General features: G+C 44.4%; 1 protein-coding gene across 1 annotated transcript in view; it reads right to left on the bottom strand.

Annotated features, from left to right (window-relative positions):
* The window catches only part of LOC126281981 (cholinesterase 1-like), a 58,764-nt gene that overhangs the window by 31,250 nt on the left and 14,950 nt on the right, over positions 1 to 12,564 (bottom strand). Inside the window, exon 3 of the mRNA XM_049981363.1 lies at positions 10,056 to 10,341. Within this exon, the coding sequence (XP_049837320.1) occupies positions 10,056 to 10,341 (286 nt within the window). The remainder of the gene's footprint in view (positions 1 to 10,055; positions 10,342 to 12,564) is intronic.

Below are 12,564 nucleotides of genomic sequence, written 5' to 3'. Positions count from 1 at the left end.
TGGCCAACTCCTCCTTTATCGGTGAATATCTGCAGAAGAATTATAGCTCATAACTCTACCTGCACTGGAATTGTACAATATCCATGTATCTCAGTAAAAAACTTAGACTCTTTCCACAGCCTAGAGACTCCTCCCAAAGGGATCCATGGAAAACGATAAATATAATGTAATTCAGTTCATCGAAGACAAGCCTATAATGTTTGTGACCATCAGAGAGAGCTTTTTGATTAGCAGCCATGTGAGCTCTAAGGCCAGCATCCCTTAAGCGGTTGCCGCGCGGGGTAGGCGCTCGCTCTTAGGTGCCTTCTCCCGGTCGGCGCGGCTATCCCCGTCGAAGGTTCGAGTCCTCCCTCGGGCATGGCCATGTTTGTTGTCCTTAGCGCAAGTTAGTTTAAGTTCGATTAAGTAGTGCGTAAGCTTAGGGACAGATAACCTCAACAGTTTGGTCCCATAAGACCTTACCACCAATTTCCAAATTTTTCTTAAGCGGTTGCGAACGGTTTGCGAGAATTCAGGGATACTGGTCACATTCTTTATTTGGAAGGCGTTTAAAAACGACGCTTCCCTAGATATGTCAACTAACACATTGTCTTTCTGAAGCGCGAACACGTTTACTGAGCCCGAAGCTGGAAGCCGACCAATTGCCCATGTACCGTATCGAGGGGATGTGACCCTACTTATAGAAATGAAACTCCAGAGCCTCAAACACTGCCATGCGGCTACCACGTAATTATGGAGAACTGATTTCATTTGTTTATTCAAGGCAGAAGTATCTCGGCGTTTCAAACAGATAGACGTAGGCTTTTTAACGCACATACAGAACAATATGTGGTAATTATACAGAATTAGAGGACATCAAAAAAGGTTTGTAAGTAAAACTGTTGTAATAAGATGGGAACAAATACACTGCTAAATGTTTGTTACATGTGGCGCTGCTGCAGATGCCAGTTTTATTCCTTGACACTGGTGCGAACTGTACACAACCGAAAATACCCGTGCTTATCAAGACATGCAAAATATTTTGTTTTGTTGACAGTACATCGCGCAGATGTAGCGAATGATGAAGGTTATACCTCGCACGACACTCGAATTTCACGTTCCCAACTTCATTACCCATCAGGTCGACGACAGTCCACCGCAACGAGAAGTCTGAAGCTCCACAACAAATTTTGTGCCAATCACGATTTTATAACGAAAAAATTGAATGAATAATGAGTGTAATGAATGTTTTTAATATGTTTTCAGTCTCTTATTTACCGGTCTAGGACCAAGTTAAATTTCGAAAATATGGGATATTTTTTATTACGTGTCATGTCATTGAATATTTCTGTTCAACATACGAGGGTTGTCCAGAAAGTAAGTTCCGGTCGGTCGCTAAATGGAAACCACAGTGAAAATCAGCAACATTTTATTTGCAAAAGTTAGCTACACTTTCTAGATACTTCTCTACATAGTCGCTGCTCCGACTTTTGTCCATTATACCAAATTTCTAACACCAAAGTCATAGAAGGCAGCCGCCTGTACTTTCCGTTAATCCTCTACGCTCGTCTCTACGCTCGCCTTCACGCAAATGTTGTCTTCGTATCCAGCGTTCCATGTGACATGTGAACAAAGATGATACTTAGGACGAGACAACTAGGGCCGTGTTGTGGGAGATCGAACACTTCCCATCGAAAAGGCTGAGTGGCCGAGCTGTTCTAGACGCTTCAGCCTTTTTTTTTTTTTTTTTTTTTTTTTTTTTTTTTTTTTTTTTTTTTTTAAAGAGATTGAGGCTGAGAATTGCCATGAAGCCATGAAGAAGGGGAAGTGCGTGGCAGTTGTGTTAGATGGGCTGCATTCATTAAGGCGAAGCCTCCCAGCGGGCCCTCCTACTTGACGGGAAACATTGTTGTTCTCGCCACCTTTACTCGCTCACTGTGCGCTCAGAACTGGAAAAAACCTCTTGATGCGATCGATGGTCATACTAGAGACACTACCCAAAACATCTGTGCAAAGCTGCATCGGGGTTTCATTGTGGTGACCATTTCGGGACCAATCGGAACTAACTTTCTGGACAACCCTCGTACATCCACTTGGATTTCTGTGAAAAATGTTGAATAATCATTGACTTACACGAGTACTAAGAAAATCATCTCAGCGGCAGCTATGAAAGAAATTTTTATTCAGCTGGTTACATATATTTGGAAAATTTGAGATGTGCTAAAAGTTTGAAGGATATCTTGGGTTTTATAATACTTCGCCGACATGCACTTAAAAACAGTATTTAGGTGTTTCAGGCAACAGAATAAGTTATAAGCTGTATGTGGCTGAAGAAGAGACATTCTGATTACCTGATAATAACTATAGGATATATGACGAATGAACACTTTTAATTCCACTTATTACTGTTAGTGCAGAAATCATCAGCTCACTAATTTTGATTGCGTGTTGAGCTAAATACCATCGCTAGTTCTGTGGTCGATGAACAAAAGAAACAACTGATCATTATGACAGTTTCTGGTAGTGATTACAGAAAAGACATTTCCCTTTTTACCATGGCGTTCTTCCTCAAATGAGCTTGAAGTGCCAACATGTGTGTCATTAAAAATTTAATGTTTTTAATATGAAACGACAATGTGGTGAATACGGGAAAGTACACAGTCGATTCTTAAGCTATATTTGTGAAGTTCGTCCTCTTTTGGAGAGGAACGCGAGCCTTGATAGAGGATATTGCTCAGCAGTCAGGACGTAAAAGAACCACCAGTGTTCTGGTGCGAAACGCCGATCTTACTAAATGGAATATTAATGATTTAAGTCTACTTATTTCATAAATGGTACAAGAAGGAGCCCAAGGGTCATGAGAACCTCACTACAATAATAACGCTGTGCAGTAAACCACTAAATTCAGTAAACGAATGAATATTGTTAACTTACCAAAGACATACGAAGAGCTAAAAAGTATAACGACGAAAGCAACAGATTTCGGTTGCACGCCAACCTAGCCAATCGGTGATGGAAAGTACTCAGAGTTTGTTCTTATATGATGGTCGGCTTTACCACCCTCTTGGAATTTATAAACGTTTTCAGAAGAATCGTTTATTAACACTAAACTGTTTCTGTTTTACCGTGTTTGCAAATAAACGCATCCTGGGAATTATTTCAAATATATTAGCTACCCGCACCACCACTTGTAAACACAAGTCGCCTGTCTGCATATTCTGGAGAATCCAGTGCGCTACAAGAGCTGCTTTGGGGGACAACGTCTGCGAGAGCTTGAGAACAGGTTGGAGGAAATCATATGCGTTTGTTCGCTAACGTAATCTGCGTAAGGGTCATCTTAAATAGCGCAGTCTCCACAGTCTCCAGTAGGAAGGCCCCACCAGTATTACGTACGACACCTGCACCACCTTCTACGGAGATTTTGAATATTCTTCACAACGTTCAACACGGCTAAAATCACCCATTCCACCACAAGCTTCTGCAGATGTGTACCCGCCATCATTGATACCGGTTACTCATAATCATTGATATCAATTTCAAACATTATCGTTTGAAGGGTAATTTGTGTACCATTGTCACTCCCCCCCCCCCCCCCCCTTTTTTTGTTCCTGTTGCGTATGGTGCGCGGAGGTCTCCTTACTTGACTGTCATGGTCTTTTTGCGAGACATGCCTGAGAGAAAGTAATATATCGCCTCCTTTCATTCTTCAGCCCCACGGGATTAGCCGAGCGGTCTGAGGCGCTGCAGCCAGGGACTTTGCGGCTGGTCCGAGCGGAGGTCCGAGTCCTCCCTCGGGCATGGATGTGTGTGATTGTCCTTAGGATAATTTAGATTAAGTAGTGTGAAAACTTAGGGACTGATGACCTTAACAGTTAAGTCCCATAAGACGAGCCAGTTGCTCGCCCACCATTGACCAGACGTTTTCAATTGGTGAGAGATCTGGAGAATGTGCTGACCAGGGCAGCAGTCGAACATTTTCTGTGTCCAGAAAGGCCCGTACAGGACCTGCTACATGCGGTCGTCCATTATCCTGCTGAAATGTAGATATTCGCAGGGATCGAAAGAAGGGTAGAGCCACGGGTCGTAATCTGAAATGTAACGTCCACTGTTCAAAGTGCCGTCATTGCGAACAAGATGTGACCGAGACGTGTAACCAATGGCACCCCATACCACCACGCCGGGTGATACGCCAGTATGGCGATGACGAATACACTCTTCCAATGTGCGTCCACCGCGATGTCGCCAAACACGGATGCGACCATCATGATGCTGTAAACAGAACCTGGATTCATCCGAAAAAATGACGTTTTGGCATTCGTGCACACAGGTTCGTCGTTGAGTACACCATAGCAGGCGCTCCTGTCTGTGATGCAGAGTCAAGGGTAACCGTAGCCATGGTCTCCGAGCTGATAGTCCATGCTTCTGCAAACGTCTTCAAACTGTTCGTGCAGATGGTTGTTGTCTTGCAAATGTCCCCATCTGTTGACTCAGGGGTCGAGACGGGCAGCACGATCCGTTACAGCCATGCGGATAAGATGCCTGTCATCGCGGCTGCTAGTGATACGAGGCCGTTGGGATCCAGCACGGTGTTCCGTATTACCCTCCTGAACCCACGGATTCTATATTCTGCTAACAGTCATTGGATCTCGGCCAACGCGAGCACCAATGTCGTGATGCCATAAACCGCAATCGCGATAGGCTACAATCCGACCTTTTTCAAAGTCGGAATCGTGATGTTACGCATTTCTCCTCCTTACACGAGACATCACAACAACGTTTGACCAGGCAACGCCCGTCAACTGCTGTTTGTGTATGAGAAATCGGTTGGAAACTATCCTCATGTCAGCACGTTGTAGATGTCGCCACTGGTGCCAAACTTGTGTGAATGCTGTGAGAAGCTAATCATTTGCATATCACTGTATCTTCTTCCTGTCGGTTAAATTTCGCCTCTGTAGCACGTCATCTTCGTGGTGCAGCAATTTTAGTGGCCAGTAGTGTAAACACAAGGCCAAGAGCTGCTGATATTTTGATATGATTAAGGTCAGTGATATGGTATTAATAATTTATAATTTGTGTAGTGAGACCCTTTTCCAAACATCATAAAGTGCTTGTAAACTTGAAAAAGTAGAAAATATTCCTGATAACAAGACATAACGCCCTATTAAACATCATAAGAAGATGTAATGCATTTGTTCAAGCAAATACTCGTATACTCGTGTGAAGAATAATTACGTTGAATGAATGTCGACTCTGTTGCACCTACTGTCGTCACTCAACACTGAACTGTACAGGAACCTACTATCCTATCATATGCATATGAAGTCACCTCATTGCCCACCGAGGTCAGGGTCGTTGTATGGCCCTCCCAAACACTTGAGGCGTCTAAATGCAGTTAGTGAAACAGCGTGGTTTCGCAAATTTTTAATATGGCGTTAAATGCACCCATACAGGTCTATTTGAACTGCTCATGAACGTAAAATATAGAAGGATATTTAAATGGGCTACGCCCGTTAACCGTTTCCAACAGTGCCCTCTGCTTTTCAATGTGTGGTGTGGTTATTACAATTCCATGTAGTTAGTGATTTTTTATGGCCGGAGGCGATAACGTCTTCCGACTTAATACTTTTCTAACAAGGGAATCTGATATTTTAAGCAGTAAAAAGCACACCAGCAATACATGAGCCGCAGCAATTGACACCGCGCGAAAATTTGACCCAAAATTGTTACAGTACGCAGATCATGGCCGGCCGGGATGGCTAAGCGGTACTAGGCGCTACAGTCTGGAACCGCGCGACCGCTACGGTCGCAGGTTAGAATCCTGCCTCGGGCATGGATGTGTGTGACATCCTTAGGTTAGTTAGGTTTACGTAGTACTAAGTTCTAGGGGACTGATGACCTCAGAAGTTAAGTCTCGTAGTGCTCAGAGTCATTTGAACCACAGATCATGTAATTCGCGTTAATAACGGGTCACTTATTTGGGTCAAAGGTGATGGCACCCGATAGCGGCCCAGATGTGTTCTATAGAACTTTTTTTTTCGTCATCAGTCTACTGACTGGTTTGATGCGGCCCGCCACGAATTCCTTTCCTGTGCTAACCTCTTCATCTCAGAGTAGCACTTGCAACCTACGTCCTCAATTATTTGCTGACGTATTCTAATCTCTGTCTTCCTCTACAGTTTTTGCCCTCTACAGCTCCCTCTAGTACAATGGAAGTCATTCCCTCATGTCTTAGCAGATGTCCTATCATCCTGTCACCCGCATCTCGTGGTCGTGCGGTAGCGGTCTCGCTTCTCACGCTTGGGTTCCCGGGTTCGATTCCCGGCGGGGTCAGGGATTTTCTCTGCCTCGTGATGGCTGGGTGTTGTGTGATGTCTTTAGGTTAGTTAGGTTTAAGTAGTTCTAAGTTCTAGGGGACTGATGACCATAGATGTTAAGTTACATAGTGCTCAGAGCCATTTGAACCATTTATCATCCTGTCCCTTCTCCTTATCAGTGTTTTCCACATATTCCTTTCCTCTCCGATTCTGCGTAGAACCTCCTCATTCCTTACCTTATCAGTCCACCTAATTTTCAACACCACATCTCAAATGCTTCAATTCTCTCCTGTTCCGGTTTTCCCACAGTCCCACAGTCCATAGGACTTACATCAGGATAATTTGGTCGCAGAGACAGTAACGTTAGTTCAGTACAATGCTTCCCAAGCTACTGCAGCACGTTTCTGGCTCCGCGACACAGACAATTACATTGCTGAAAAATGACATCGCGATCGGGGGAATACATCAAACATGAAGGGATGCAGGTGGCTCCCAGCTGTCAGCGTGTCTTCGGTTACTACCAAAGGTCCCACGCAAGCGCATAACACAGTACTGCGTCCGTGGTCCGCTGCACGTTTCCAGCAGCCATTCACCTCCATGTGGAGACGACTATCAATCTAGTGTAGCAGATACGTGATTCATCGGAAGAGCCAATTCGTTTCCACTGGTCGACGGTAGGATCTCGATGGTCCCGTGCCCACTGCAATCCTAACTGACGATGTTGGGTCAACATGTGAACGCGTAATGATGGTTTCCTGCAGAGCTCCATGTGCATCTATGAGCGATGAGCGGTGTGCTCCGAAGCACTTGTGCGTGCAGACCAGTATTGTGCTTTTTCAGCAGAGATTTCACAGATCTCTATTTATTCTACTTTATAGAGCAGAAAAGCTTCTGAACTCCACGTTCTGTGAAGAGTCGTGGACGTCCAATCATTCAGCGCCTAGCGGTTGTTTCATGTCCTTCTAGCTGTTTTGGTAGATACTCACGACAGCAGCCCTTAACATTTGACCAGCTTCACCGTTTTCGAAAGCTGCAACTCAGTCAAGTCGTTGAAGGAACTGCTTGAGAATTCACGACATCCAGAAACAGATGACCCCAGTATGCCAATATCGATCATTTTTGAGAGGTGTAAATAGGGCGTGAAGGAGGCATACTGAATTGTTGAAACTGGTAGGACAACAAAATAAAACAACTGCTCAGTTTGCAAGGCTGTTTGGCATATTTCTTTGTTAAATGTGATTATCATGTCACCAATACCTTCAATTTACCAGTAGGTGAATCTGGATGATACTGCTGCTTCTTTATTCAAGCAGCTCCTCATTTGGCCTCATGAGGCTCAGTGGAACTCGCTACATCAGAAAAGATCCCTGGAGATATCTGCAACCGAAGACATGTCCTTCTGTATAAGGACAGTGACACTAACCACTCAGCTATGGAGGCAGGCAAAATGCAAAACTGAGAATGAAAGCCCAAGAACGAAGTGCTCGGATTAGAAATGATGTAAGACAGGGATGTACTGCCACCCACTGCTCAATCTATACATCGAAATCCAAGCCAAGACACGCGCCACGAAGGAATTAACCATATGGTACGGAAATCAGTAGATGTGGCGTATATGTACAGACGAACAAATGATTAAAATTTCAGAAAAATTGGTTGATTCATTCAAGAGACGGAACTTCACAAATTGCTGCTCAGTTATTCGGCTTGGCATCATTGATTGATGGAGTTAGATGTCCTCCTGTGGGATATCGTGTCAAATTATGTCCAATTAGCGTGTTAGATCGTCAAAATCCCTAGCCGGTTGGGCGGCCCTGCCTATAATTGTCCAGACGTGCTGAACTGGCGACCTCGCTGGCAAAGGTGGGGTTTTGGCGAGCATGAAGACAAGCAATAGAGACTCTCGCCATGTGTGGGCGGACATTATCTTGCTGAAATGTAAGCCCAGGATAGCTGTCATGAAGATTAACAAAAAGAGACGTAGAATATTGTCGACGTATCGCTGTCTCGTAAGGGTGCCGTGGATGATAGCCAAAGCGGTTCTGCTATGAAATGAAATAGTGCCCCAGACCATCACGCCTGGTTGTCAGCCTTATGGCGGGTGGCAGTCAGGTTAGTATCCCACCTCTGTCCAGAGAGTCTCCAGCCATGTCTTCGCTGATCAGAAGCAGAATCGTCTTCAGTGATGAGCCCCAATCCGAACTGAGCCCTAATGACCAGCAAAGACGTGCCAGCGAAGACGTGTCTGGAGACACCCTGAACAGCGATGGAATACTAAAGTGATTTCCGCCCGCCATATGGACTAACAACCAGGAGTGATTATGTGGGGTTCTCATCCATGGCACCCTTACAATATACTCCTCGTTTTGTTGCCCTTCATGGTGACTATCTAACATGCCAATTGGACAGAATTTGGAATGATATCTCTCAGGAGGACACCCAGCCCCATCAATCAATACCGAGCTGAATAACTGGTTGCATAAGGGGCAGAGGTGGACAACCGCGTTATTGACTTGCTCAATTTGTGAAACTCTTTCTCCTGAATAAACCATCCAACTTTCCTGAAATTTGAATGCCGGCCGCTGTGGCCGAGCGGTTCTAGGCGCCTCAGTCTGGAACCGCTACGGTCGCAGGTTCGAATTCTGCCTCGGGCATGGATGTGTGTGATGTCCTTAGGTTAGTTAGGTTTAAGTAGTGCTAAGTTCAAGGGCACTTAGGACCACAGATGTCAAGTCCCATAGTGCTCAGAGCCATTTGAACCATTTGAAGTTTTAATCATTTGTTTCTCTGTACATCTCCCGGTTTCCGTCCCATTTGGATTATTCCTTCCGCTTTTTTCTTTCAGTGTATAAATGTACGTTATGCTGATGACAATCCAATCTTAGTGAAAGTGTGGACAACTGTAGCACAGGCAAGAGGCATTCCTGGCCAAAAGGACTCTACCAGTATCAAACATTGCCTTTGGTTTGGAAAATTAGCTTCTGAGAATGTGCGTTTGGAGCACAACATTGTATGGAAGTAAATTAGGCGCTACGAGAAAACCGGAAATCGAAGTGTTTGAAAAGTAGTGTTATAGAAGAATGTTGAAAATTAGGTGTACTGATAATACGCTAGAAGGTTTTCCGCAAAATAGGCAGGAGACGAAGGTATGGAAAATACGTCTATAGGTCTCTCTAGTACCACGAAGTCTGATGACTTCTTGTTTCCTGCCTATTGTGCAGAAAAACTTTAGGAGGAAGCTGATACTGGAATGCATCCCAGAAGTGAGGACGTCGGGTGAAAGTACTACTTCGAAGTGAAGAGGGTGACACAAGAAGTCGTTGCGGACCTGATAAGCTAGTGAGACGACTGAAAACTAAAACAAAAGCGTTTAGTGCAAATGTGACAGAATGTGTACTGGGCTATCGACCTATGCCAATGTTCTGGGGAAATTATCGTGCTAGGAGACCCTATTCCACGCTTTGAGCTTCCAGCTTTGGTACTTGAGCGTTCATGTTAACCTGTGTGTTCTGTGTGCGAGAGAGGGCGTAAACGTGTGGAAAGTTGTCTTATTTATCCCACAACGAGGAAATGGATCTGGAGGGGTTGCTACGGGAGATGCATTCATTGCGAACCGCATCAAATCAGTCAGACGTCTTGTAACATAATTAAGGGAGCGTAATTTACATTCTCTTTTATGTGCTCTGTTTCGGCATCAGACTACTCCTGAAAAGCTTGAAATCCTCTGTGTTATTTCTCGTAAACCAAAAAGGATTTACTTACCAAGGGCGCCGAGGCGATAAGAGATTGTGACCAACACAACACCCTTCTCCACTAAGTAGTCCGGATTGCTGAAGAAGGGATATCCAAACTTGAAGCCGCCGCCGTGGATGTAAAACATGACGGGCAGAGGACCACTCGCGGCAGCCGGTTCGTAGACGTTCAGGTAAAGGCAGTCTTCGGAGCCGGTGGCAATGGGCAACAAGCCCAAAAGGCCGGGTTGAGTGCACTTGTCGGCAAAGGACAGAGCATCTCGAATACCGGACCACGAGGCCGCTGGCTGCGGGGCCTGCGCAGATAAGCACACGGGTCAAGGGGTGCTGGAACAACGAATCGCCGTTGCCTCACATACTGACGCATCACCATATGATGTAGTTTTGCAAACGTTTAAAAATTAATACTCAGAAATAACAATACCTCTCTTGCAGATTACTAACAGAATATTTATTTACTAATTGTTTTCTGGAGCCAGATTAAGGTCTTCACCCGTTTTCTTACATCAACCCAGACGACTGACAGGCTATAGCGGGAACATAAGCCCACTTACTTCGTGGGGACAAGGACAGTACATGGTTGTGATCCCTCTGATTTTCTCGCCGTGACTGATTCACGAAGTAATTTCGGGTGTCCAGCTGAGCCGTTATTTTCGTTTTAAACACAGCAACCTATTTCTGTCGAAACGTAGATGACACTGGTACAACAACATCGAACGAAAAAGATTGAAGAGCTCATTGAACATTTACATTCTAACCATCCTAATGTCAAATGCACTATAGAACTTCCATAGGAGGGCCATCTACCTTTTTTCGACTTTTTAGTAATGGGAATACCGGATGCATTCTTGGGTCACAGTGCATATAGAAAACCTACACACACTATCTCCTCGCCATGCATCATAAAAACATTCGGTGCTACAGATTCTTGTCCGTAGATCTCGAACACTTTCAGGAGAACTCTACAACAGACGGGTGTGAATGATATTGGATGGTAGTTTTGTGGACCACTTCTGATATCCCTCTTCGCAGACAGTTATGACCTCACTTACTTTTAACTGCTGGGAACTCTTTTTTTCTTCGGAAGTTCTGCGGTATATTATGATTAAAACATGGGAAACACAGCGGCAGATTCTGTATAGTTAAAAATTCCGGACTGAGAGGCCGTGGTCGATGTATAAAATTTCCACCTAACGTTTCGTCTCCATCTGCGGAAGACATCTTGACATCTTATGAGGTCGTCCGGTTACTGCCACTAAGGCTCCAGGTACTCCCGCGTTTATAGAGCGCATAGAGGGCACCACCATTCGTGATGCCGACAGTATGCCTATCTTCTTTCTGGTGGCGCAACGTTGACATCCATTTGTTGTCCAACTTTAAAACGTCGTCTTCTCTATTAAAATTATTATGGAGTTTGTGAATCTCTATTGCTTCTCTATACATGCGCAGAGCAACAACGGTAACCTACTGGAAAAGTTTTGCTACCGTTCATTAATAAAGTCACGGACCGTATCGGGAATGTTCTGGCCAAGTATGGGATCGAAACAATCTTTAGACCCACCAAGAAGATTAAGAAATATTTAAGAACTGCAAAAGCGCCCGCCACCCTCTAGCAACACCTGGAGTATACAAAATTACATGCAGTTGTGGACAAGTATATATTGGAACAACGAAAAGAAGTGTAAACACCCACTTAGCTGGCGGAGTAGAGCTCCCTGAAAAATATCCTGATGCTGTACTGTAGATGTGTACATTTATACACAATTTCGGGAGCTGAATGCAGCAGTCGAAATAATTCTGTTACATTTTTGTCGAAACTAGTTTCAAATATCAATGTCGAAAATATGTGCTGTTCGGAGATTGAAACCATCTCAGAACTCTACGGGGTGAAACTCAGTGACAAGTGCAGTCATGTTGTTGTTGTTGTTGTTGTTGTTGTCTTCAGTCCTGAGACTGGTTTGATGCAGCTCTCCATGCTACTCTATCCTGTGCAAGCTGCTTCATCTCCCAGTACCTACTGCAACCTACATCCTTCTGAATCTGCTTAGTATTAGGGCTACGAATTCTGTAAGCCAGTTGGCCTGGTTGCACAATACGTCGACAAACTTAGGAGACTAAGACTGTCCTCAATAGGTCCTAGGTTGTCAAAAGCCGGCTGTACCAACCAATTTGAGATCGGTTTTGAGAGATTTACCACTATCATCGAGTTGAATGCAGGATCTTGTTTTCACTCTTTCCAACCAATCCAAAAAATCTTTCATAAAGCATTTTGTTCAACTTTAGTTCATCATAATATTACTGCAAGACACTTACGGAAAAAATTGCCACTCCAAGAATGAGTTGTGCGACCTAAACGAAGGTTGGTAGGCGTGTTTCTACATCTGAAAAAAAATGACTACTCAAACTTGGCGCCAGTCGCCTATGAGTGGCGCTAGGAGCAGTTGACATCACAGTTACGTAACGAACTGTTACTAATCGGTTACTTCAAGGCCAGCTCAGAGACAGCAGGAGCACTCTCT

The sequence above is a fragment of the Schistocerca gregaria genome, chromosome 7 (assembly GCF_023897955.1).
Source record: "Schistocerca gregaria isolate iqSchGreg1 chromosome 7, iqSchGreg1.2, whole genome shotgun sequence".
Classification (NCBI taxonomy): domain Eukaryota; kingdom Metazoa; phylum Arthropoda; class Insecta; order Orthoptera; family Acrididae; genus Schistocerca; species Schistocerca gregaria.
This window is presented reverse-complemented; position numbering and strand designations above follow the sequence as displayed.